The following is a 27,635-nucleotide window of genomic DNA, read 5'->3' on the forward strand; positions in this document are numbered from 1 at the left end:
TTTGTATATTTGCCTTGCCACGAAGTGAAAACTAAAGTGATTGAACGAGATATATATCTCTAATGAAATTCAGAAAAATTTAACTTTATAAAATTTAACTCAATAATATTTAAACTTCTAAAAATGCAGCAAAAATTATATATAATTTAATAGGCCGCAGAAGGTAATTTTAATTACCATTGACAGCTCTTGATAATTAGCTTCTTGCTAATCTTTGTTTACCAGCAATAATTTCTTCGGCATTTATAATACATAGATAAGTCGCAAAAACCTTTATTTCCTTTTAGTCAATAACGATTGTAGTTATTTAAATATTAAGATGATGAAACAAAAGAAAGGGGGGGGGAAATCCACCAAGTTATGTTTCTATCATCGTTTAACTCAATGAAAAACATTCGTTCATTTATAGTCGTCTGCGAAGTTGAAACTAGTAAAACCTGTTAAAAATTACACGTCTTGTTATTACGCAACAACTACTTGTTGATCTCACAAAAACCAGGTATTTCAACATTATTCATAATTGCTATATAAGCAAGTAAACAATAGGTTTCTGAATTGATACCGATTCTAATTATCAACAGGATATTCAGAATGGAGGTTAACTTTTTTGCTTTAAATTCATGATTAGTTAATTAAGATAAGGACTTTTTAAAAATTGCTGACCTTTCAAACGAAGTAAAATGCTTGTTCACTGTTACAAAGGCTTAGTATTGTTTTCGGACACTTGTATTAATGAAATTTATTTGCGTAGATTTATTTTTTTCTAAATGTTGAAATACAGACTTCAGTACTTTTTCTGACACATTATATGTTGTCTGTTTTAAGCCGTGCTTGTTGCCAAACAAATATTACCGAAGTATTCTTTTGCAATAAAATAATTTATTCGAAAAGTGTTACAACTGGAACATTCGAAAGTTTTTTTTTAAGATATTTTGACAGGTGCCATCTTTTCGACATCTGGTCACAATTTTTTTGTTCTATATGAAAGTATAACAGGAATGATCTTTTGCATTTCGAAATTATTAGTTCTTCATCAAAACACATTAAAGTTTCTTTATCTGAAATGATCTTAGAAAGATACTACAATAGCCTTTTTTTCCGGACGATAAGTCTGCATCATGATTTCAGTGATAAAAAAGCTTTTGCAAAATTTCCACGTGTATTGATTTTCATTCTACCTCCTCTATTTTCAATAGTCCATCTCTCGTGGTGGGTTTGCGCTTAGAAGGAGCTTTTTTCAAGAGACCGAAGGGACAATAGTCCATAGGTGAAACATTGGAAGAATTTCGTAGGAATACGTTGAAAAATTATACATGCAATACCTGTATCAGTCTTCATTTTTTAAGGAATGCTTTTGGAAGAATGATTTGGTGCTTTGTCTTGATGAAGTTTCACTCTATGTAAGTCATTGGAATAAAAAACAGAATTTTCTCTGTAAATATCGAACGTAAAAAACTCTCTCTTGATAAAAGGTGGAATTGATTTTCATATTGTTCTGCACTCTTCTTGTTTTACTAGTATCAGTCAGCATATAAGACAAAATTAGACAGATAGGGTCTGAAAAAATTATCCACAAAGCTTCTTTCATTGGTGAATTTATATTTTCTTGAAGCTTTTCCCATTCAACAAAGATTTATCTTATTTAAAATTTATCCTTTTAAAGATTTATCTTTTTAATTCCAATATAATCCTTCCTAACACTTTAAAAAATTTATCAATTTAATTTTTAAATTTCCGCTACTATTTCTGCCAACAGATGACGCCACTTTCTCATTCGCTTTACTTCATTTTGGGTATGAATTACAATGGCTCTTCGTTACAGAATGAAGAGGGACCTGTATCTGTTTACCCTCGAAACCGATAGTGTCGAGGTTGTTGCTTTGGTAATTTTACCTGTATCAGTCTTTCTATTCTCCAGGAAAGCAGTGGTACTTTTTGAAGTATGATTTGTTTAGATGAAGTTTCCCTCTTTGGAAGAGATTGGGATAAGGAAAATAAATTTCTTTTGTAAATCTCTGTTGATAGTATGCTAAATTAATTTTAACATTTTTGTTTTTTCATTTTTCTTACATTTAATATCTCATTGTAACAAAATCATGCGTCAATCATAAAGGAAGGAAACTTTCTTTGCATTGACAGAACCAGATTATATTCTCTTCGTTTTTGATAATAATTAGACCTTTTTTTGTTGCAAACATTTAAATAAATGAGAGTCACAATGTTTTCCCATGAATGTCCTGCTACAAGGTTTTCATACAGGGTTCTAAAAATTGCTCTGCTTTGAGCCACACGCTTCAACAGAAACTGGTGAACATTATGGTTTTTAGCTTTTTTCAGTTGTAAATATGCGATTATTGTTTATTGTTGTCGTATCCATATTACATGGAACAATGGTTGCCAGAGCCTACTCCGAACAGAGGTTGGACTTCTATTTTCCAGCCCCCAATTTGGAGGGAGAGTATCACGGGAGTCTCTTACCCCTCTTCCCTTCCGCCAAACCACACGAGAAGACTTTCGGTTAGTCGCAGAGTGCCCTCTGCCGCACAGACACTATACATTTACAAACATCCATGTCTTCAACATTTAATGTTGTTACAAATATATTTAAAGAAGCAATGTTTTTATAGACGCGTTGGCGGAAGTTACCAACGATTTAGCTTTGAAACAGTATGTAACTTTTTGGGCTTACTGCGGGCGTACAGCTTCGCAATAGATAGAATGCACACAGAGCCGTAAAATTTACTTTACCAGAAGAAACACTTTACAGTTCTGGAACTTAAATACTCTTACAACTCTTCTCAGTATCACAAAGCTCAATTAGTAGTTATAGTTCAAGCTACTAAGAACGTTAAACACAACGCAATATAAAGCGCATCTTAACAGCAAAGATCTCGCGGACTCCAAAGTCCATCAATACTACAAAGTCAATTATGAACTGCAAAACTAAGAGCTGATACTCTCTTGGTCTTACATACTTTTTACCCCGCTGACGAGAAATCTCTAGTACCTTCCACTTCTCGAAATTACTGGAAGGTATATGCGATTAAAGGTACATGTAAGAGTCAGATATGGTTACAATTAACATAAGGATCAATTACAGTTATAGGAGAAGTGGACTAAAATGACGCCAAATGGTAGCCATGTTTGGCAACTTTTAGCCAATATTCGCCAAATGGTGGCTAATTGTGTCCGTGTTTGGCAACTTGTGGCGATTTCTCGCCAAATTAGTGAGATAGCCATTTGCTCAATGTTAAAAAGACTTTCCGCAGTAATCCTTATTTTGCCAGTAAAATTTCACCCACTTCAGACATTTCATGTTACACTATGCGAAAGAAATTACAATTTTAAACATAGCTTCACTAAAATATATACAAAACTCTTAATAGGGTATTCGTTGGGTCTCTTTTTTCCGTGTAGAAGTTAATGACTGACATTTTTTTTTTTTTTTTTTTTCCTTTCCAATTAATAATGCTGATTATTTTGCCCAAATATCATACACTTAACATCATTTTTTGATTATAGGATAGGAATATTTCTTTTTGGAAAACGCAGAAACATATCCTTCAATCCACAGCTTGTTTGCATGGACATTTTGTAAGAAGAATAAATTTAAATGTAACAAACGATATTTCTCATTTCGTATATGTTGCGCCAGAAATTTTTATTTCAAAAAAATTTGCTTTTTACTTCCTTGTACGAAGTAAAAAGGAAGTATTGTAATCGCGAAATGTTTCAAGCATCACGTTTCAACACAAATATCCATTATCACCGTTATTGAATGCAATTAACGATGTTTTTGCGTGATATCTGTACGTAAGGACAGGATAAAGGACTCTTTTTCCCCAAAAAAGTTGTAAAACGAAGTGTTTAAGATTTACTTCATAATTTTCAATACAGACATCTTGAGTTTTAATGCATTTTTGCCTTGTCGCGAAATAAGAACTTAATTAATTGAATGAGAAATCCTGAATCGTCTGTGAAAAACTGTTTCTTTTCTGCTGTTGTTGTTCTTTGCTTAATTTCTTTTATACATCGTTAGTAGTATAATTTTACGGGTTCTGGAACAGTTGAGTTGTTTGTTCCTGCTTCTTGACGCGAGTGACGTCAGAGACCACGCCCCTTTTTAGAGGTGAGCTGTTTTCTGCCGGTTATTTTAGCGGAAAAGACGTCATAAAGCATACTCATTTCCTAGTTTAGTTGTTTTACGATAGCTTCTATACCGGAAATGACATCACGTCATTTTCAGTATGTTTTTCGTTAATTATAATTCTGGTGTATGGAAACAATAGGACTTAATGAAATTTTACTTTGGAACAATGCTCTTGCGCTATAATTAAACATTTTAATAAATAATATGCGTCATTGAAGCAAATAAATTTTAATTATAATTTATATAAATTATTTAATTTATGAATATGAATTATAATTTGATTTGTATTCGAACATAAAAGAATTCAGCGGTGGAGCATGACGTCATTACTTTTGCGGTGGAGCATGACGTCACTGTTTTGCGGTGGAGCAAACGATGGAGAATGACGTCATTGTTTTGCGGTGGAGCAAGCGATGGAGAATGGCGGCATTCATTGTTTTAGCGGTGGAGCACAAGGTTATTACTTTAGCGGTGGAGCATGACGTCATTGTTTTGCGGTGGAGCAAGAGGTTATTGTTTTAGCGGCGGAGATTGATGTTGTTATTTTTGTGGTGGAGCAAGCGACGGAGAATGATGTCATGATTTTTGCGGTGGAGCACAAGGTTATTACTTTAACGGTGGAGCATGACGTCATTCTAATGCGGTGGAGCAAGAGGTTAATGTTTTAGCGGCGGAGATTGAAGTTATTATTTTTGCGGTGGAGCAAGTGGTAGAGAATGATGCCATTGTTTTAGCGGTGGGGATTAACGCCCTTATTTTTGCGGTGGAGCAAGCTGGGGAGAATGAGATCATTGTTTTAACGGCGGAGGACGATATGATTCATTCTGCGGTGGAGCAAAATTTTCAGCGTACAGATGCTCTGAGAAATGACGTCATGGATTTAGCGGTGGAGCAAAGTCTTCCAGTAAGAAATTCATCGCGACGTCATGAGGGTTTGTCCGAACATGTTATGCTTACTAAATAACGTCATTGCTTTTGCGTGAAGAACCTTTTCCAGCTGAGAGGGTTTCTGAAGATCGATAACGTCATGAATGTAGTGGTGGAGCATACAGTCTGCCTATCATAAGAAAACCTCTCGCCAGTTAGTCTACTATTGTCTGTTGCCGTAGAAACGAGCCTTGACCCATTTTCGGTAGGGGTGTCTTGAAGACGAATGATAACTCTTTTCCCCTCAGCCAACAGTCACCAAAAGTAAAATAACAATAAAGCAACCCTTGGCTCGCCCCATTTGAAATATACTAAGACTGTTGCTATAGCGACCGCCACCCGCCAGACACTGTGTACCTTTGGTGCAGATTGGGAAAGAAACTCTTCCCCCTCCCCAGGGAAAATAGAAACTGTTGAAATTGTGCACTTAGCTCTTTGTGACGTCAGGAAGGATTTCTTGAATATAGTACATTACTTTGTTCTGCCTTCCTCCAAACAGATGTATAAAAATAAAGGAATAAAAGAATGGCTTTCTCACAGTACAATGCTTTGTTCTCTACTCCTTCAAACAGGTGTGTAAAAATAAAGAAAAAGGAAAGGTGCCATTTCATGGAAGTGATAAGCCAATATCTTTGAGTATAGGCTGCTGAAGACACTATTAGGGCTTCCTGAGCAGTTCACCCAGCATCAGAAGTATCTTGAAAGTGATGGTCTACAAACTGAAAGTGAGTTGAAAGTGTTGGTATTAGGCTTTTTTTGTTTTCTGTGGATATCCTAGTAATTATATTATTTTTGTTATTTTCTAAACCATCAACTGAAAGATATGAATACATATTATTGTGAAGAGTGTAAAAAATGTTTTTCTTCTCATTTCAATTATAAAAGACATTATGATTCCATTCACAAACTTTATGCTTTTGTATGTATATATTGTGAGAAGAAATTTAATAGAAAAAGTACCCTTGATCGACATACAAATGGCGGTCACTTAGGTAATGTTTATACGCGTGAATTTTGTCATAAACGTTACACGCGATTAGACTCCCTTACTCGCCACAAGCGGAAATATGATGAAAATAAATGCATCATTGTTGAAACAGTAAAAAGACGGAAAGTCAGCCCAGATAGTGAAAACATTAAGACTTTTGATGCTGAGAGACGTGAAAAATGAGCAATGCCCTCGTCGGGACTCCAACCACGGACCTCTCGAATTCGCGCCGAGTATGCTGACCACTACACCATGAAGGCATGCTAAGAAGGCGGGAGACATACCTTATGCAGTTATAACTGTTTGGGGAAGTTGTACAGCCGCTGAGATGAGAAATTTAGATTTTATGGAAAATAATACGAATCAATACATACATATAAATATTCTTAACGAAAATCTAAAAGCATGTGTTAAACTTGTAATGCAAAATAGCTTCAAATTCTATCGGGATAATGATCCTAAACATATAGTCTTAAATGCTCGGTCCCAAATTCTTCCATATTCTTCGGACTTAAACTCCTCTACTAAAGTTTTCTATGTAAGTTCTGCTAAAAGAAGTTATTATTATGAAGTAATAGGAAAAATGGAATATTCTTGAACCAACAAAATTAGTTAAACCATAGCCACAGCGAATAAAAAATGTCATTTTTTGCTAAAGAATATCCAATGCAATACTGAAAATCCTGTTATTTTTATGCATTTTAAAATGTGCACTGTTTATTCAAAGTGTCTGAATACTTATGCGAGTTCAATATCAGAATTTCAGGAATAAATTCTTTACTTTGCCAAAAAGTTTTAATTAAAAAAAAAAAAAAAAAAAAAAAAAGAAATCTGGAAGCTTTCGAATTTTATATTAAGCCCAAACGAGCGGTTTTTTTTTTTTTTTTTTTTAACGTTTTCTGTGTTACCTTTTTTATTATGTTCTTGGCACTTAAAACCACAAAATGCAATTCAATAGTAATATCCTAAAATAATTTTAAAAGAGCATATCTTTAGAATTTCCGATGCAGTCTCGCGCGCTGGAGATAAAAGTGCTTTTTTTTTTTAACACTGTTGCCATTGCTCGGTTTGAAATCGTTGAGGTTGTTAATCAAAATTCGTTAAAGTTTTACAAAATATGAAACAGATAATAAACAAATTCCAAATTTGGGCTTCCGGATGCTCATATTCGGGTGGAGAAGTATGTTATTCAAAATTCGATGGCTCTGTGTACCGTTGTTTTATCACAGGGCGAGAAACATACATACATTTATGCAGATTCTTCGTTATTTAATTTCTTTAAATATAATACAAAGCTCTAATATTTGGTGGCTACAATTTAAAAAGTGAATCAACGCAAAAATGCCAAAACGAAATTAATAGTCCTTCTGGGCAAACTGCCCCCTTTGTACTAAAAAAAAAAATAAATAAATAAATAAAAAAAAATAAAAATAAAAATAAAAAAAAAAAAAAATCTGAAATGTTTCAGATTTTAAATTACGTCCAAAGGGGCGTTTTTTAACACATTTTGTGTGTTACCTTTCTTTATTAAATATCATGTTCCTCGCACTTAAACCATAAGATCCAGTGCAACAGCAATATCGCAAAATAGTTTTAAAACGAGCATATCTTTAGAATTTCCGATACAGAGACTCACGCGCTGGAGATAAAAATGTTTTTTCTGCACAACGTTGCCATTGCTCGCTTTGAAATCCTTGAGTTTGTTAATCAAAAATTCGTCAAAGTTTTAAAAAATAGGAAATCGATCATAAAACAAATTTCAAATTTCAAATTTGGTCTTCCACATGCTCATATTCGTTGGAGGATTACGTTATTCAAAATTCGATGACTCTATGTACCGTTGTTTTATCACAATACGAGAAATATACATACATTTATGCAGATTTTTCATTATTTAATTTCTTCAAATATAATGCAGGACTCTAACATTTTGTGGCAACAGTTTGAAAAGTGAACCGACATTTATGAGTCCGACGCAAAATGCCAAAACGAAACTAATAGTCCTTCGGGATTCAAATCCCTTTGGACTAAAAAAAAAAAAAAAAAGAAGGAAAGAAACATACTTCTTTGCCAGGCATACTTCGTGGAAGTGACAGGTCAGCGAATAATCAAAACCAGCTAACTAACGGAATTAAAGCGAACGGCAATTAAAATTTCAGTTATTCAAAATACGGTCAAAATTAAAAATACATGATTTGTAGAATGTTATAGATATATTACAAACCACTTAGACCTGGATCACTAAACTAAAACTCGATCAGCAAGTTCCAGTCAGAGTAAACTTAAAACATTGGCATGTTACAAAAAGTGGCTGCCATAACATTGGAGAAACCGAGTCGATTCTGGGTTACCAGAAAACGGGTAGAAGCGTCGGTATTTGGCGCCAAATCAAATGACACCCTTTCCTACATTAGAACCTTTCTTTTAATGTAAGCAGGTTTTAGAAAAGATAATCAATAATATATGTAAAAAAACAAACCAGTTTGGCTAATATTAAATAACTGATTTTGCAAATGAAGTTGGGAAAAGAAAGTGTCCGAAAATAAATGTGAGTCATTATATGTTATAGAAAAGAATTAAGGAGAAAAATTTAAAATTTACATTCGTTTTATTCAAATTCGCAATTAGCAACGAATATCCTCGTAGCTGCAGCTGGATTTATTCCAAAAACAAAATAGTAATTGGTTACCTTCTCACTTAATAAAAAGAAAACGCTCAAAAAGAACTTCAGTAATAATACTTTTTAATTGAATATTTTTATTTTTTTCTTTTTGTTGTTGCATTCTGAACTACTAAAAAAATGACTGTAACCTCCACACTAGCTGAGATTATAAAAAATATTACAAACACTGGGAGGAGGGAAAAAAAAAACAAAAAAACTTATGTATATACGAATATGCATATACACGTAAGACAAGGAATTGACATTTCGATTTAAATTTTATGTACACTACATGGTTGCTGGTAATGAAATGAAATATTATTTCCTTTGTTGGTGCATAATTAGAATGACGAATTCTCTACTTAACGATGCAAATAAGATTCATGCAAAATAACAACAAATCTGCATTTTTACATCAAATCTGATGTAAAAACATCAGCTTTGAAGTGTAACAGCAATGCGCATGCGTAATTACGCGCAGGTGAATAGAGCTCGGAAGTGGATTTTCTAGCAAGTGATTTTAAATAGGAGAATGGTAACTTTTACTGCAGACTGATATTACTTACAGGTAATTTAAAAAGAATTCTTTACGGTTATGGAAATAGTTATTAAAATTAAGCATTTAATAGTTTTAACTTATTTTCCTACGAACATTACAGTTACATCAATAACAGCTGGAACAGAATTTCACTTTTCTTATTCATTCTTCGGTAACCGTAACAGAGGAAAACCGAGGAAAGAATATTCTACGCGGACTTGACCCACTTTAGATTGCATTATTTTGCTTCATCCAAATCGCTTCGGAGATCTTGCGTAATACCAGCACAACATAAAGGTATGCAGTTTTTAACCTACATTAAAACGTAACGTTTAATCTTATTCATGTTTAAAAGAATAGTCTGGCTAGCCATTTATGTTGTTTGTAATTTGGAATTGATTCGATTTCTGTGTATATTCAAGGACTTTACAATATTAGTTATCTGGGAACCTTCCAGAAAGAGAACTTTTTCAGTGATTTCAATGTGGTAATATTTTTTTTTTAACTCAAACGGGCAATTTTTGAACCCAAACGGCTATTAATTTCGCTTTGGTATTTTGCGTTTATTCACTGTAAACGGTGGTTCACATTTTAAATTGTTGCCATCAATAGCCCTGTATTACATTTAAAGAAATTAAATAATGAAGAATCTGCATAAATGTATGTATGTTTCTCGCACTTTGATAAAACAATGTTACCCAGAGACATCAAATTTTGAAAAATTTACGTCTCAGCCGAATATGGGCATATGGAAGCCCAAATTTGGAATTTGATTTATTATCTATTAGCTGATACCCGCCCGCTTTGCTGAGCAAACTATCTATTTGAATGTGAACTTATATGGGCGAAATATATAATTTCGAATTGATAATTAATATAATTTTTTTTAATTTAAAGTCGGGAAATATAGTGCCAGTTAATGAATCTGTCATACACAGATTTCCACATCACCCATAAAGTACTGTGTATTGGGATACGTCCCCATTATTTGTAGAGACATTAGGTATTTTTGGAAGCAGGCAAGATGAAAAATTAGCAACGCCTTCGCCAGGAATCGAACCGCGGACCTCTCAATTACGTGCTGAGCTTGCAGACCACTACACCACGAAGGCTAGCGAAGAAGGTGGGAGAAATACCTTATATATTTAACGTGGTGGGATCCCCAGTAAACCTACACGACGAAAAATTGTCAACATAAAACTAAGGTTTATATATATTTAACTGTTATCATAAGTTTCTATCTTTGTTATCAAATTTTTAAATCAATTATAATTATCTGTCCTTGATTTTTTATGTATGGCAATTTTTATAAATAATAAAAACATTTTTATTTTTCCTCACAATAATTGCTCTTAATAATAACATTTATTTTCATGAAACTTATGGTAGCAGTTAAATATAAATGTTATTATTAACTAATTGTTAATGTTATTGTTCATCATTTAAATGTTTAAATGTTTGTTTAAATCTCATTGGATAGATACAAATTATTTACCAACTTAATAATTTTAAAGGAAAATGCATTTATTGGCAACATAGTATGTAGTTTTGGCCACAATAAAAGAAAATTCTAAACTTGGATTTGAAAACCAAATATATGAGAAACTTCAGTCGGATGTATAGTTTCGGAGATCTCGTGATGAGACAGTGGTATTTCGCTTATATATAGTATATAGATTTTATATTTTGTACAGCATTTATAAGTTTTTTTTTTTTAAAAAAAAAAAAAAGAAACTCAACGATTTCAAAGCGAGCAATGGCAGCACTGTACGGAAAATATAATAAATAAATAAATAAAAAGAAAATCTAAAAGGTTTCAGATTTTAAATTATGTCCAAAGGGGCGTTTTCCATTTTGTGTTACCTTTATTTATTAAATATCATGTTCTTCGCACTTAAACCATAAAATTCAGTTGAAGAGCAATATCGCACAATAATTTTAAATTGAGCATTTCTTTAGAATTTACGATACACAGTTTCCCGCGCTGAAGGTTTTTTTTTTTTTTTTTTTTTTTTTTTTTACAACGTTGCCATTTTTTCCTTTGAAATCCTTGACTTTTTTAATCAAAAATTAAGTTTTACAAAATATGAAATCGATAATAAAACAAATTCCAAATTTGCTCTTCCAGACGCCCATATTCGCAGTCATTCAAAATTAGATGGCTCTAGGTACCGCTGTTTTATCACAATGCGAAAAGCATACATACATTAATGCAGATTCTTCCTTATTTAATTTCTTCAAATATAATACAGGGCGATAATATTTAGTGGCAACAGTTTGAAAAGGGAAACGAACATTTAGAATGATTCGACGCAAAATCCAAAACGAAAACAATAGTCCTTTGGGACAAAGCCCCTTTGAACTAAAAATTATCTCCAGCGTGCAAGACTGTGTATCGGAAATTCTAAAGATATCCTCTATTAAATATTTTGTGATATTACTGTTGAATTGTAATTTATGGTTTAAGCGCGAATATAATATTTAATAAATAAAGGTAACACACATAACGTTAACAAAACGGCGTACATTTTTTTAAAAATTTATTTCGATTAATTAATGTTCTTAACTAATTAACATTAATAGTCATTAATGTTAACACTAGTAATTAGTTAATGTTAATAATTTAATTCGATTGATTGAACAAATTAATTTATTATCTTAGTAAATTAAATAATATTAGTAAAGAATTTTTTGAATGAAAAAGCAGTATTTTTAACACCATAATTAGCTTCGAACCGCGAAACTCACGTTTGTGTAAAATATTTAATTATATCCGGTTGCTTTAATGGAAGTACGAATTTTCGCTGAACTGCGTAGGTGCGCTTCGCAGTTAAACGCTACGAGGAGAAAAAAATTGACAAAAGTAGCCGAGTCATTGACAAGCGCGCCGTTACTTTTCTACCTGGTAACATCGAGGATAAACATCGCGACGTCACACACCACGTGAAAAGCAGAAAAGTAATAAGAAAAAATAACCGCGACGTGACCCTTTTCTGTAGAGATTTCGCTGCAAACGCTCAGTCGTAGCTCAGCTGAGAGTTGAAAATCTGACTGAAAAATAAAATAAAAAGGTTAATAAAAAAGAAAAAAAAAAAAAAAGATTAGCTATGACGAAACAAAACAAAAATAAAATAGACCGGTTCTGTTATTTGCCACCGCCGGTGGTAACGCCTTCTAGGAAATCGCATCATCTGTGACGTCACCTTCGGAAAAACGTCACCTCCCACATTTTCCGAAGCAGATTCGCCGAAGTGACGTATTAGGAAATCCTCGGTTTCCGGCGGCCGTGAGTGGTGAGTCAGTGAATTGCCTGTGTCCAATGAGAGTGCCGGAAGTACTCTGCCCGGCAGAATGCAACTTCTCGCTGTTTAATTGAGAAAACTCTGGTCAGTTGAGGAAAAAGTTTCGCGGCGGAAAGCTCACGTAGATAAGAGGACTTCGAGTGCTTCTTCCACTTTTTTTTCAAGTTGTTGCCATTCATACAGTAGTAATCATGCTGCCGTTTGAGACGACAAACATCTTCGAACAACTACCCAGGTTTGTTTTTAAGATGCCTAGGGTGGTGCCGGACCAAGAAAGTAAATTCCAGTCCGACGAACTCTTTAGAAGGCTATGCAGGGAAAGTGAGGTAAGTTTATATTTTTATAGTGATTCTTATCTCGTAATCGTGAGTCATACATACTTTCTGTGTGTATATCTATCCGGCGCCTTCCTAACCAAACCCACCTGATGATGTGTGCACAAATACAGGTGAACAGGTGAGCGCGGGGGGGGGGGGGTTGTGGACACCCGAGATGTTTATATAGACCGATCGGTTCTTGTCCGGATCCCGCAAGTGTCTAGAGCAATACATTGGGTGTTTACTAAATTTACATTGTGTACGGGATACGGTTGTTAACAGCATACAAGGTAGTTGACATTAATGCTTAATTAATTAAAAACGGAACACTTGATACACATAATACATTAATTACAATCAAAGCAAATTAAACACATAATACAGATTTTACGAAATAACATTAATTATACTAATTAACTACAATGCACATTATACACACACATTGTGAGATAGGTAGTAAAAAGTATTTAGTTCCTTACAACAATGTGCATCACGCCTAGTACCCCAAAAATGTACTTTACGAAATGCTGTCCGTAACGTAATGTGTAACAGGCAATGTAAAAATCATCTAGTTCCTTAGAATAATGTGCATGATGTGCATGTGTACTGCAAAAGTGTATATTCAGAAGCAGTGTCTTTAATATTATGTGAAACAGGTGACATAAAAAGTATTTATTTCCTTAGAATAATGTGTATCATGTCTAGCACTGCAAAAGTGTATTTAAGGAATACTGTCCCTAATGTACTTTACGAAATGCTGTCTCTAACATAACGTATAAAAGGCAATGTAAAAATTATCTAGTTCCTTAGAATAATGTCCATGATGTATCGTACTGCAAAAAATGTATATTCAGATACAGTGTCCATAATATCATGGGTAATAGTTAATGTAAAAAGTGTTAATTTCCTTAGATATAGTGTATAGTGTTGAATGTGTATCAAGTCTAGCACTGTGCATTTACGAAATACTGTCCTTAACATAATGAGTAATGGGTATTAAGAAAAGTATTTAGTTTCTTACAATAATGAGTGTTATGTGTAATGTGCATCGTGTATATCACTGCAAACGTGTATTTTAGGAATCACTGTCCTTGACATAATGTATGATATGTATATTGTACAAAGAATTTAGCTTCTTATAATAATATGTATTGTGTTTAAAAATACACTTTAAGAATTACTTAGGCAGTTTTATGCAGCCCGCGAATATATTTCCCTTAAATTAATTAGCATTATTATAACAGGAATTTGAAGGGGAAAAAAATGTAACATTTTCCTGGTTTAAAGTCCAATTTAACATTATTTTCTTTATCAAAAACAAGCACGAGTATTTCTCGGAAGATCTAGAAATAAAATTAATTAATTTACAGAGTCATATAAGTTTCATAAATCTTACTGAAGATTTGAAGATACAAATTTGATAAAATCTTACTAATACTTGTCAAAAAGATATATATTCTCAGTTACGAATTTTCGCAACAACAACAATTGCTTTGCTTGGCAGTGCATTTACAGTGTCAACAGTTTTTTTAGTCCAAAAAGGACGTTAATCCCTAATGGCGTATTAATCTTGATGGGACATTTTGCTTCAATTCTTTGTATGATTTTTCTAATTGTTGTCAACAAATATTATCACCCTGGATTATATTAAAAAAATTAAATAATAAAGAATCTACAGGTATGTATGTACCTTTCTTGCATTGCGAAAAAACAACGGTACCTAGAGTCATCAGATTTTGAATAGCGTAGTTCTCCACCCGAACACGGGCATCTGGAAGCTCAAATTTGGAATTTGTTTTGTTATCTATTTCATATTTTGCAAAATTTTAACGAATTTTCGATTAACAAACTGAACGATTTTTAAGCGAGCAGTGACAACACTGTACGGAATAAAACATTTTTATCTCCAGGGATCCTGTCGATTGGAAATTTCTAAAGATATGCTATTTTTACATTTTGTGATTTCGCTGTTGAATCGAATTTTGTATGGCGTAAGCGCCTTACAAAATTCGATTTAAGGGGACTTGTACACCTTAAAACCCATAAGATTTTCAAATATGTGACTGTTGCAAGAATTGTGATAACTTATTTATTTTAAAAGCAATTACTTCCAACTTTTTACAGATAACTACATAATATAATTGTTTTCTGAAATAGTGATCAGAAAGTTTGTGTTGCCACAAATATTTTTATAATTTAATCCGCTTTTTGACAAAAGTTTTTGTTATGTTTCTACCTCACCTTGCGCGCACAGTTTAAAACATTCTGTTGCATAATTTAATTCCATATTTAATATACAGCTTTTATAACATTTGGAAACTACTATGAACCAAAAAATTCTAAGAATTTCATGTTAAATTTTTATTTTGTTTGGAGTCGAGTTTATAAAATGTATTTTATTAAAAAAAAATCTGTAATCTTTTCGTCCATAAAATTTTTTAGAATTAAAATATTCATCAGATTTTAGATTTAGTTAAAAGATAGGGCTCATATAAAGAATTCCATTAAATTTCAAGTATGTACCATTAGCCATTTTTAAAATATCGTGCGCGCAAGGTGGAAACGTGACGAAAAATGGTGTCACAAAGCGGATTAAATTACAAAAATATTTGTGGCAACACAAACTTTCTGATCACTATTTGAGAAAGCAACTATATTATGTAGTCAGCTGTAAAAAGTTGGAAGTAATTAATTTTAAAATAAATAAAATATTCCAATTCTTGCAACAGTCTTATATTCGAAGGGTGTTAAGGGGTCTAAGGTGTCTGAGCTCCTTTAAGCGCCAAGAACGTGATATTCAAAGAAAAGAATATAAGTAAAGAAAAAAGAATATAAATAATACATTAGGAAATCTCGAAAGGAGCTGATTAATTTAAAGTTTCATATAAATCTTATTCAAAGATTTGAAGATACAGACATTCTCAACTTTTTATTGTACAGAGGATTTTAAGCACATTTTTTAGACAATTTTTATTGCTTTTACAGAAATATTTTAGGTAATTTTTTTGTGTTTAAATGTTCTGTTTGACAACCCTTATTCTTCCCGTAATTCTTCTCCTTTTGTAATATCGGAAGAAGTATTTTATCCCATTCCTCTTGAGCAGCTTTCAAAAAGTCCAAGGAATGTTGTAGGCGGACATTTGGACAATCCGCTTTTTAAAAGTCCAGAAGCACAAAATTCCGTGAATGATACATCAGAAAATTTAGTCTGTGAAGAAATGTGAATGAAGGATATGGTCTCCACACACGTTTCTTGCTCCCCCCCTTTTTTTTTTTTTTTTCTTTTTTCTCAAGGAAGTTAACAGTGGAATTTGACGTGTTGTTGCGTGCTTTGTCTTGATGCAGTTCTACTAATTGATGGCATTGTGGGTAAAGTGAAGGTATTTGATATTAGAAAAACTAGGTGTAAAATATGTTCCTGATAATATGTGGAGTCATATATCCCTTTGAAAAACCTTCTGTAGATTCTTTGAACTACGTTTTAAGAATTTTTTCTCCTCTTTGATGATAATAAATGGATATCTTTTAATGGCAGTCATTTGAATACATCCAGGTTTTACCTATTGTGACATCATCTTCTCATATTTGTCTGCATAAATGTTTCTCATAAAGATTTCCACAGCGAGTTCTTTCGGGGATATATCTTGAACAAAAACGATACATATTATGCTTTTTCGCCTTTTTAAGACTTAAATCAGCATTCATCACTTTGTTTACAGTTAACATTGAGCATTTTAATGATTTTGCAACTGTCCTCCGACGTGCCGGATTCTCTTCTAATATTAAAGATCCTACCTTTGCAACATTGGAAAAATTCCGTTTGTTCATTGGATATGCATTTGGAACAATTTTTCCACTTGAAGACAAACTTTGACGTTTCTTTTCTTGTTGACAATATTACTTATGGTAGCTTTAGATATCGAAAACCCATGGCTTTCGCAGCTTTTTTAATAATTAGATAACTAATCATTTTCTTCCGAAAGAGCACGAGCATAGATTTTGCATGAAAATAGAATTGTCAAGTAGCAGACGATAATTTATACTTTCCGAAATATAGCAGCAGTTAAAAAAAATTGCCAAGAAGACGATTTTTTTTTTTTTTTTTTATAGAAAAGCAAAATCGGCTAAAAATATGAGAACAACCTATTTGCCAGAAATTAAATCAGCTCAGTTACGATTTTTTTAGCACTAAGAATGATTACTTTGTTTCGGAATACATTTCTATGTAAACGGCATTTTTTGTTCATAGTTGATATAATAAGACCGACGATCATCTACAATCCGAGAGGAAAACATTTTCTAGTAATTTTTCTCCAGGCCAACAAACTTAGAATCACAGCACCACTCAGAGTCAAGATAAAGATGTTTATAAATATCTATACACATACACATGTATTTTTATTCATGTCTCAAACAATCTATGTGTATAAAGAAGAATGTTTCTGTGTTTATCCTCTAATAACTCACTCACCACTATAGCTATCGTCACTAAACTTTCTACAATTCTTTTCTGGGTTCTGGGATCAGTCCACAACCACTTTTTTCCCAAAATAATTATCTAAAATTAGAGATATTAATTAAAAACTCCGGAAACGCTAATTTTCGCCCTTATTTTTCCGAGTGGCAACAGTCTCGCACTCTGGAGATAAAAAGCTGCTTTATTTCAAGAAGTGTTGCCACTACTCGCTTTCAAATCGTAGAGTTTGTTAATAAAAAAATTCTAAGTTTTACGATGAAATAAAAATAGCGTAGCCAAACGTTAAATGCATAATTTTCGATTCCAAAAATTCGTGGGAAGCTATTTCGACTGTTGGCATCTTCGTACCACTTTAATTAGCCGAGATATTAATTAAAAACTCTGAAAACACTAATTTTCGCAATCATTTTTCGGAGTGGCAACAGTATCATGCGTTTGATGTAAAATGCTTTATTTCGAAAAGTGTTGCTAGTGCTGTCTTTCCAATCGTAGAGTTTATTAATCAAAAATTTATAAGTTTTACAAAATCTATATATGTAAAGAAGAATGTCTGTTTGCGTGATTGTTACTGATCAATCATGATCTATTTTTTGCTATATTTAATCGACTAAAATTAAATATAGGTGAAATATTGGATGGAACTCGAGCTTTTACTACCATTTGATTAGAAAGAAGAAAATCATTAAAAACTGCGTGTCATTGTTGCTGATATAACGAGGGAGGATTAGTTTATTTTTCTGTGGGTTCCATATCGCATCAGACTGAAATGTTTATGAGTATGAATCGTGCTTTTTGCATCGTTATTAGAGAAGGATTACAGAGGTATCGTTCTCTCTGTTGTTAGATACATTACTCTCAATCTAACGTAACTGGCATCGGGTACTTTCGCTAGTAATTTAATAATTTAGAGAAAGAGAATAAATAGGCACTATTTATTGTCAACTTTTATCCAATGCGGTAAATTTTCTCTGAAACCTTAAAAAGTTTTCATAGTTTTTTTACTTTTAGTTGAAATTTAAGTAAATAATGTATTGGTTAATTAAACATATTGGAACTATTTTAAATAAACGTCAATCTGAAAATTTAATATTTAGCTAATATATATACCCTTACTTGCCTTAAAAGTCCGACCTTTATTTTGACAATTGTTGGTCGTAGTCTAAGTGCTTTAAATGACGAAAATATTCATGTTTTGGAAATTAAACGAAAAATATTAATTATAGACAAATAGAGAAATCTAACTTTGAATGTGGTCTCCTGGTTCCTACACTGATATTTAGGAAAGTTTTGTACTCATTATAAAGAAATAAAATTATACGAAATTAAATTTGATTCCCTTACGATAAAAGTTGACCAGGATGTTTTAATTCCAAAATTTGCAATTTTTCATGTCATTTTCAACTTCCTTTGTAGGTTTGGCCAGTTATATTAGAATAATTCGAGGAAAGAAACCTAAATAAAGCGCAGCAAAAAAAGCGCATAATTTAACAAACTCGACGATTTCAAAGCGAGCGATGGCAACACTACGGAAAAATAACATTTTTATCTCCAGCGTGTGTGTATCGGAAATTCTAAAAATATGCTCTTTTTATATTAATTTCTGATATTTCTGTTGAATCGAATTTTATGGTTTAAGTGCGAGGAACATGATATTGAATAAATAAAGGTAACACACGAAGGATTAAAAAAAAACGCCCCTTTGGGCTTAATATAAAATCTGAAAGCTTTCTGATTTTTTTTTTTTTTTTTTTTTTTTTTAATATTCTGTTGATAAAGAGAAATTTTGAAGTATGTGAACTTCTTTTGAAAATGCCGTCTTGCCTTAAAGGTCACTTTTGCGAGACGATGATATTTATTGTGTAATTTTTATTGCACTGTAAAAAGGTAGTAATTTACAAAATAGGGCAACATAAGTTCTGTCTGATGTGATACATTTCGTCAGCTATTTAAATGAATCCCTCCTTTCATTCACTAGCACACATATGTGTTAGAAAAATAGCTCAATTCTCTTACTCTTAACAATCATTGTTAGAATAACAAACAATAACACTAAGGACATTTTTTTAATGATTTAAAACAATGAAATGTTAGAGATCCAATTTAAAAAGAATGTTGAAATTCATTGAAAATAACTCATTCTGCGTTGAACTGCCATCTAAATGAAAATATAAGGCGAGTTCAAATGGTAACTGAAATGCGTTACCACTTGGCGATAAAGAAATTTAAGCAAGGGTGCAAAAAGCAACGTAAGAGCAGCATAACAGCAACATAAGAGCAACAGAGACAACAAAGCAACATAAAAGAACAATACAAAAATTGGTGCAATTTTTTTCATTTTAATAATGAAAATATGATTAACAAAAGTGCAAATTAATGCCTAATTAAATTATTCAGTAAATACAGTCAAACCATCCATGTATTTGCAATATAATTTTACTAATATGTCTGTAATTTTAAATTGTTTTCTACAGAAAGATTATAAGCATAAAAATGGCTATTATCCATCATTAAATTAAATATACGGGGAAACTTTGATTAACAAATTCAATTCGTTGTTGAAGATAGTTCGTCACCCGAAATATCCGTAAGCCAAAACTATTTTCCCAATAGGAATTAATGCAAAATGAATTAATCCGTTCCCGAATTCCAGTTGAGTGTTTGAAAAAGAATACTTCAATGAAAGTAAAACCAATGTAATACATTAAATCTAATACATACATGGATATTTTATTGTTTTTACTATGATAAATTTAAATTACGTTGTTGCTGATTTCGTTACTTACGAAGGTTTACTGCATATAACACATGTTTTTCAGTCTTTAATATTAACACTACACCTCCTGGATTGAGAAGTAAGTGGTGAAAAAAGCAGTGGATCATCAGAGACCAAATTTTTGCGTAGGGGAATTGGATATATTTACTGACGGTTCGGGTTATCACAATGATATTGTTGCAGCATATGTGTGGTTTACTTGTTTGGTACAGAAAACAGACTACGGCAAAATTAGACTTGAAATAATTCGGTTTTTCACGTCGAATTGGCTGCTAGCATATTTTCTCATCAATGTATTGATGACACCTAACTGTAGAAACATGCAGGGTGATTCTAAATTACTTTTACGTATTAAGAGGAGTGATAGTACTCATCCAGATGAGCAATAATAACCATAGAACATAGGGTCGCATTCCACTCTAAGAGGCAGAAAAGAAGAATATTAGAATTCCAATCTGAACTTACAACATTGTTGGGAAAGCGAATCAACGAGACCAAAAGTTCACAAGCAGTTTAGTGAAAAACTCACAGAGTGCACAAAAAGGATAAAACCGAAAACTTGGCCTTCGAGTGTTAATTCGGGCTCAGACTTTGATGGCAAACACTCAAATGCACATCTGTGGTTGGCAAGATCTCAAGCTCGCAAAGGATTGTAACAAGTTAGTCATCTAATCTAATTGAATATTATCAACTAACTCCAACTTCCGCTGCATGCCGAGATTAGCATGAAAAGTTCATGCTGTGATCCGGCTTCGTGTCCCATAATAGAAGGGCTCTTTAAGTAGAATGAGCGCAGCACAGTAAGTCCAGGAGGACAGGATAGAAGATGGCGAAGGGGAAAAAATTGCTACCTTGATACTTGATATCAAGGTAGCAGTTTTTTTCTCCATAATAGATAAATTCCCCCTAATAATTTAGTTAATCGCACAATTGCTGTGTTAAAGTTATAATATTAAAAACCAAAAATTCTAGACTATCAATGTAATCACGAAAGTTTTACAAAGAAATATATTATAGACCAAAAATAATTACTAAAGTGTTTAATATCCTCTTTCTTACTTCCTTGTAAGAGAAGAAAAAAAGTACTACTCTCACCAAAAAATTTCGGACACCATATTTCAACGAAAATATCCATTTTGACCGCTCTCGATTTCATTTGAACGATGTTTTTGCGTGACATCTGTACGTACGGACGGAATAAAGGACTCTTTTTTCCAAAGCGGATTGTAAATTAGATCCAGAAGAGATTTTTTTCCTTGACGATTGTACATACGTACACTTACTTATATATGTATCTCGCATAACTCATAAGCGAGTAGCCGTGGAACGTTGAAATTTTGTGTACGGGACTGCTATAACATGTAGTTGTGCACCTCCTTTTTTTGGTGGTAATCGGCCACACCTCTGTATTTTCCTCTATTTAATTCTGTATGACCGTTCAGAATCTCTTCATTCTTTACCAGCCTCGATGATGCAGGTGAGTAATCCATGTAAAATAACGTTTCAGGCGAAAAATGGCGAAAAATTGCGTTCCCGAGAGCGAACCATCCTCCCTTTGCAGCAACGCCACTGCTTGTTAAAGATTAGTAATAAAAGTTATTACAGCAACCCTTTACGTATGGCATACATTTCTCTTCTTTTGACAACGAGCGAAGTCTCCTCTATAGCCAGGAGCAAGTGGTTTTTAATTGACATCGCCTTTAATTGCATGTTTTCCTGTACTGGCTTCGATGTTCACGTTGCCGACCGATCCCGTGGCGCGTGCCGGTCCTTGGGTGGGGTGAGAAGCGGCGCCGACGATCTTCCGCCGCCGAAGGCTACGGGAGACAGCGACCCCTCTGGCCTCACCCACCCACCGAGCAGTTCCCCGACATTCGTTTAAGAGTAAAGTATCCCTCTTATAGCGCGGCAGACAGCTTCCTACAAAAATACGTATGACTAAACAAATAAAATAATAATAATAATAATTAAAAAAAATCTGAAAGCTTTCAAATTTTAAATTATGTCCAAAGGGACTTTTTTTAACATTTTGTGTGTTACCCTTATTTCTTGAATATCGTGTTCTACGCACTGACACCACAAAATTTAGTGCAACAGCAGTACCACAAAGTAATTGTAATTTGAGCATATCTTTAGAATTTCCGATACACAGTCTCGCGCGCCGGAGACAAAGTTTTTTTCCCCTACAATGTTGCCATTGTTCGCTATGAAATCCTTGAGTTTGTTCATCAATAATTCGCTAGCTTTACGAAATATGAAATCCATAATAAAACAAATCCTACATTTCAAATTTGGTCTTCCACGTGCCCATATTCGCAGTAGGATTACGTCATTCGAAATTCGATAGCTCTATGTGCCGTTGTTTTATCACAATGCGACAAACATACATACATTTACGCAGATTCTTCGTTATTTAATTTCATCAAATATAATACAGGCCAATAACATTTAGTGGCAACAATTCGAAAAATGATACAGACTTTTAAAGTTTTCAGCGTGAAATGCCAAAACAAAAACAATAGTACCGTTGTTTTATCACAATTCCAGAATCATAAATGTTACAGTTTTTGTATTTATTTAGTTATTTTTAGTAAAATTTGTAATTAAAATTGTTTCATATTCCCGTGCAATGCAGCACGAGACTTATTTGATGAGGAAGCTGCGCGGGAAAAATTAAAATATAGGAGCACGCGCATTTAACGTTTAAATAAATAGATATCTCGTAATTGTCCTCTTTTGCTGTCCAGAAAAATCGCGAAAATACCAGATTGTTCTCGTGCATAATTAAAAAGCTTATAAAAGCTGGAGGAAAATATCTCAATTTAGTAGTTGTTTACTTAGAGCTGTTATTGACTATAGCGAATTCGCAGTGAGATGGGATTAGCTTTCTCTGTTTTGAATTATGTTCTGTAAAATGTTTTTAGTAGTTTAAAATATAACTACTGTGAGATATTGCGATATTGTACGAATATCTCTGAGGAGATTTTAGCATTTTGTTTTTATTTGTTGTGATAAGAGTAAATTTTATCCACTTTTCATCGGACTGGTGCTTTCAATTTATTAAGAATCCGTGCGCAGGCTACAATACATTTATTCTACAGATTCTTCATTATTTTATTTCTTTAAATAATGAAGAATCTGTAGAATTAAGTAATGAAGAATTTGTAGAATTAAGTAATGAAGAATCTGCATAATTAAGTAATGAAGAATCTGTAGAATTAAGTAATGAAGAATCTGTAGAATTAAGTAATAAAGAATCTGTAGAATTAAATAATGAAGTATCTGTAGAATTAAGTAATGAAGAATCTGTAGAATTAAGTAAGGAAGAATCTGTAGAATTAAGTAATGAAGAATCTGTAGAATTAAGTAATGAAGAATCTGTAGAATTAAGTAATGAAGAATCTGTATTCACACGCAGATTCTTCATTATTTAATTTCTTTAAATGTTATAAGGTATTTATTTCTCCGGCCTTCCTAGCATGCCTCCGTGGTGTGCTGGTCTGCACGCTGGGCGCGTATTTCAGAGGTCCCTGGTTCGGTCGAAGGCGTTGCTCATTTTTCATCTGTCCTGCTTACAAAAAACCTAATGACTCTACAGTGGTGCCCAAACTGAAAGTGTGCTGGATCCCAGTCTCCCTTTGAAAGGGGAAGTATATAGGGTATTTCTCTCGCCTTCCTAGCATGCCTTCGTGGTGTGGTGGTCAGCACACTGAACGCGTGGTTCTATTCCAGGCGAAGGCGTTGATCATTTTTCATCCCTCCTGCTTCCCCCCCCCAAGAAAAACCTAATGTCTTTACAATGTAATACAGGGTGATAATATTTGGTGGCCACAATTTGAAAAGTAATAGAACGCATTTGAATAATATAGAACATTGAATAATAGAACGTCTTTCGAGGATGTAAGTGTTCGAACGTCAAGTTTGTTAATCAAAAATTCTTTAAAGTTTTACAAATTAGGAAATAGATAATAAAACAAATTCCAAATTTGGGTTTCCAGGTGCCCATATTGGAATGGAAAACTACATTAATCAAAATTGCTGTCTTTAGCTATTTCTTCACAGAGCAGGAAACATATAAACATTCATATAGATTTTTCTTTATTTAATTTCTGTAAATACAATGCAAGGCGATAATATTTGGTGGCAACATTCTGACAAGTGACACGCCGTTTATAGTGAACCAATGCAAACCCAAACGAATTAATAGCCCTTCTGTGTATATTGCCCTTCGGGCTAAAAATTCGCGACGGGGTAAAATTTCTACTCTAATCATCCTCATCTACTTCCGAAGAAATTCCGGATAAATTTGCCGAAAATTAGAAAAAACTTTTTAATACCAGGCGGAAATACCATACCTAGCGGATACCCCCACCCTCAGGTCAAAATTCCCCAAAGGAATAACATAACTGGTGTTTTTCTTCTGCATTTTAAAAACACTGCGAATATTCTCCGAACAGATCTTTGATCCTTCGTGTGGCCATCGGTTTACAAGATAAGATCAGTTTTTGTGCGCAGAGCGTCCTTGTATAAGGTTTTTAAAGAAGAATCACGATTTCTGAATCATGCAGGAAATTGTGGTTGGAGTTTTGCGGTTTCGCCGGCTGCATTTCCAAATCGTTTTGTAGATGAAAGGCCTTCCATGAGTTATAGAGTAACATATTATAAATTATTATATAGTACAACTGGTACTTAAACTGCGGTTCCGTGTTTGGTTGTTAATTTTTTTTTTTCCTCCCCGTTTTGATGAGGTTTTACGAGTTCTGTATCATTATTTTAATAGGTAGATTGCCTTGGAAATAATAATGCGGAAAAGTTGTTTTGTACAGTCATTAGGATGTATTGAAGTAGGAGAGGTGAAAAATGTGCAATGCCTTCGCCCGGACTCGAACCTAGATCTTTCGAATACGCGCCGAATGTGCTACCGTTACACCACGAAGGCATGCAGCAAGCACGGAGAAAACTCAACTCTATACTCGCCCCCCTTTTAAAGGGCAACTCACTCCTCAGTTGCCTTTTAAAAGGGATTACCACCAAGATTTGACGATCGGGATTAAGAGTCCCGAACGTCAAATCTTGGTGGTGACGAATTATTGTCAAGTACCTTTTAGTCCGGGGGCCACTGTAGATTAGTTAGACCTTTTTAGACAAAAGGGCTTTAACCCAGAATGGCTATTAATTTCGTTTTGGTGTTTTGCGTTGAAAACTTTAAAAGGTTGTATCACTTTTTAAATTATTCCCACAAATACCAGAGTCGTGTATTATATTCAAAGAAATTAAATAATCAAATAAAATGTATATATGTTTCTCGTACTGTGATAAAATAACGGTACTAGAGCCATCAAATTCTGAATAACGTAGTTCTCCGACCGAGTATGGGCATTTGGGAGCGCGAATTTTGAATTTGTTTTATTACCTATTTCAAATTTTGTAAAACTTTAACGAATTTTTGATTAACAAACTCAACAATTTTAAAGCGAGCAATGGCAACGCTGTAAGGGGGGGGGAGGACATTTTTATCTCTAGCACGCGAGACTGTGTGTCAGAAATTCTAAAGATACGCTCATTTAAAAATTATTTTCGAATATTGCTGTTAAACTGAATTTTATGGTTTAAATTCGAAGAACATGATATTTAATAAATAAAGGTAACACACAAAACGGTAAAGAAACGGTACATAGAACCATCGAATTTTGAATGATATAATCCGACTGCAAATATGGGCACCTAAAATGCCAAATTTGAAATTTGGAATTTATTTTATTATGGATTTCCTATTTTGTAAAATTTTAACGAATTTTTGAGTGACAAACTCAACTATTTAAAAGCGAGCAATGGCAACACTCTACGGGGAAAGGGAAACTTTTTATATGCAGCGCGTCGAACTGTGAATCGGAAATTCTAAATATATGCTCATTTTAAAATTATTTTGCAACTATTGAACTAAACTGCTATTGAACTAAATTTTACGGTTTAAGTGCAAAGAACATGATATTTAATAAAAGGCCCTTTGGACGTAATTTAAAATCTGAAACATTTCAGTTTTTTTGTTTGTTTGTTTGTTCTCTAATAATTCAGTCACAACTATAGCTATCGTCACCAAACTTTCTACAATTCTTTTCCGAGTCATGGAAAAGGTCGACGTCCACTTTTTTTCGGAGAAAAAGTAGTTAAAATCAGAGACATTAATTAAAAACTCCGAAAAAGCTAATTTTCGCCCTCGTTTTTCCGAGTGGCAACAGTCTCGCACGCTGGAGATAAAAATCTGCTTTATTTCGAGAAGTGTTGCCACTGCTTGCTCTCAAATCGTAGAGTTTTTTAATCAAAAATTTGTAAGTTTTACGAAATCTGAAGGTGTAAAAAATGTGTGTTTGTTCACGTTATTGATTTTTGATCAATTATGATCAATTTTTTGCCACATTTAATCGACTAAAATTGAATGTAGGTGAAATATTGGATGGAAGTTGAGCTCTTACTGCCATTTCGTTAGAAAGACGAAAATCATTCCAAACTGCGTGCCATTGTTGCTGATATAATGACAGAGATTTATTTTTTATCGAAATTTTTATGTGGGTTCCATATCGTATCACCCTGAAAAGTGTAGGACTATGAATCATAATTTTTAGATCATTTTTAGAGATGGATTACAGCTGTGTCGTTCCCTCAGTTGTTGGATACACTACCTTAAATCTAACATAATTGGTATTGGAGACTTCCGCTAATTAATAATATATTTAATGCTTGACAATGCTATTTTTAATTCATATTTTATAAAACTTACAAGTTTTTCATCAACAAATTCTACGATTTGAAAGCGAGCGGTGGCAACACATTTCGAAATAAAGCAGGTTTTTTTATCTGCAGCGCGCGACATTGCCACTCGGGAAAAAAAGTGGGAAAATTACCGTTTCCAGAGTTTTTAATTAATAACTCGGTTGATTATAAAGTCGTAGAAGATGAGGGTGGTCGAAATGGCTTTCCTCGAGGTTTTTTAATCGGGAATAATATATTTAATGCTTGCCAATGGTAATTTTATTTCATATTTGAATCGTCAAAATATGAATGAAAAGAATGATCAAAATGATGAGATCATTCTCTTCATCATTCATCATTGAGATGGCTTTCCACGAGGTTTTGGAATCTGGAATAATATATTTAATGTTTGCCAATGGTATTTTTATTTCATGTTTGAATGGTCGAAATATGAATGAAGAGAATGATCGAAATGATGAGATCATTCTCTTCATCATTTATGATTGAGATATGATGAGAATGGTCGAAATGGCTTTCTACGAGGTTTTGGAATCGGGAATAATATATTTAATGTTTGCCAATGGTATTTTTATTTCATGTTTGAATGGTCGAAATATGAATGAAGAGAATGATCGAAATGATGAGATCATTCTCTTCATCATTTATGATTGAGATATGATGAGAATGGTCGAAATGGCTTTCTACGAGGTTTTGGAATCGGGAATAATATATTTAATGTTTGCCAATGGTA

General features: G+C 33.3%; 1 protein-coding gene across 3 annotated transcripts in view; it reads left to right on the plus strand.

The window, feature by feature from the left end:
• The first annotated feature begins 12,227 nt into the window (after positions 1–12,227).
• Positions 12,228–27,635, plus strand: part of Bgb (core-binding factor subunit big brother) — an 87,268-nt gene continuing 71,860 nt past the window's right edge. Inside the window, exon 1 of one of the 3 annotated variants that reach the window (XM_085826790.1) lies at positions 12,228–12,893. In XM_085826790.1, coding sequence (XP_085682916.1) covers positions 12,759–12,893 — 135 coding nt within the window. In that variant the 5' untranslated portion in view covers positions 12,228–12,758. The remainder of the gene's footprint in view (positions 12,894–27,635) is intronic. The other 2 variants (XM_035355028.2, XM_035355029.2) reach the window with 2 other exon arrangements.

The sequence above is a fragment of the Stegodyphus dumicola genome, chromosome 11, assembly GCF_044657685.1.
Source record: "Stegodyphus dumicola isolate Sdum_Otavi_A_Nest chromosome 11, ASM4465768v1".
NCBI lineage: Eukaryota > Metazoa > Arthropoda > Arachnida > Araneae > Eresidae > Stegodyphus > Stegodyphus dumicola.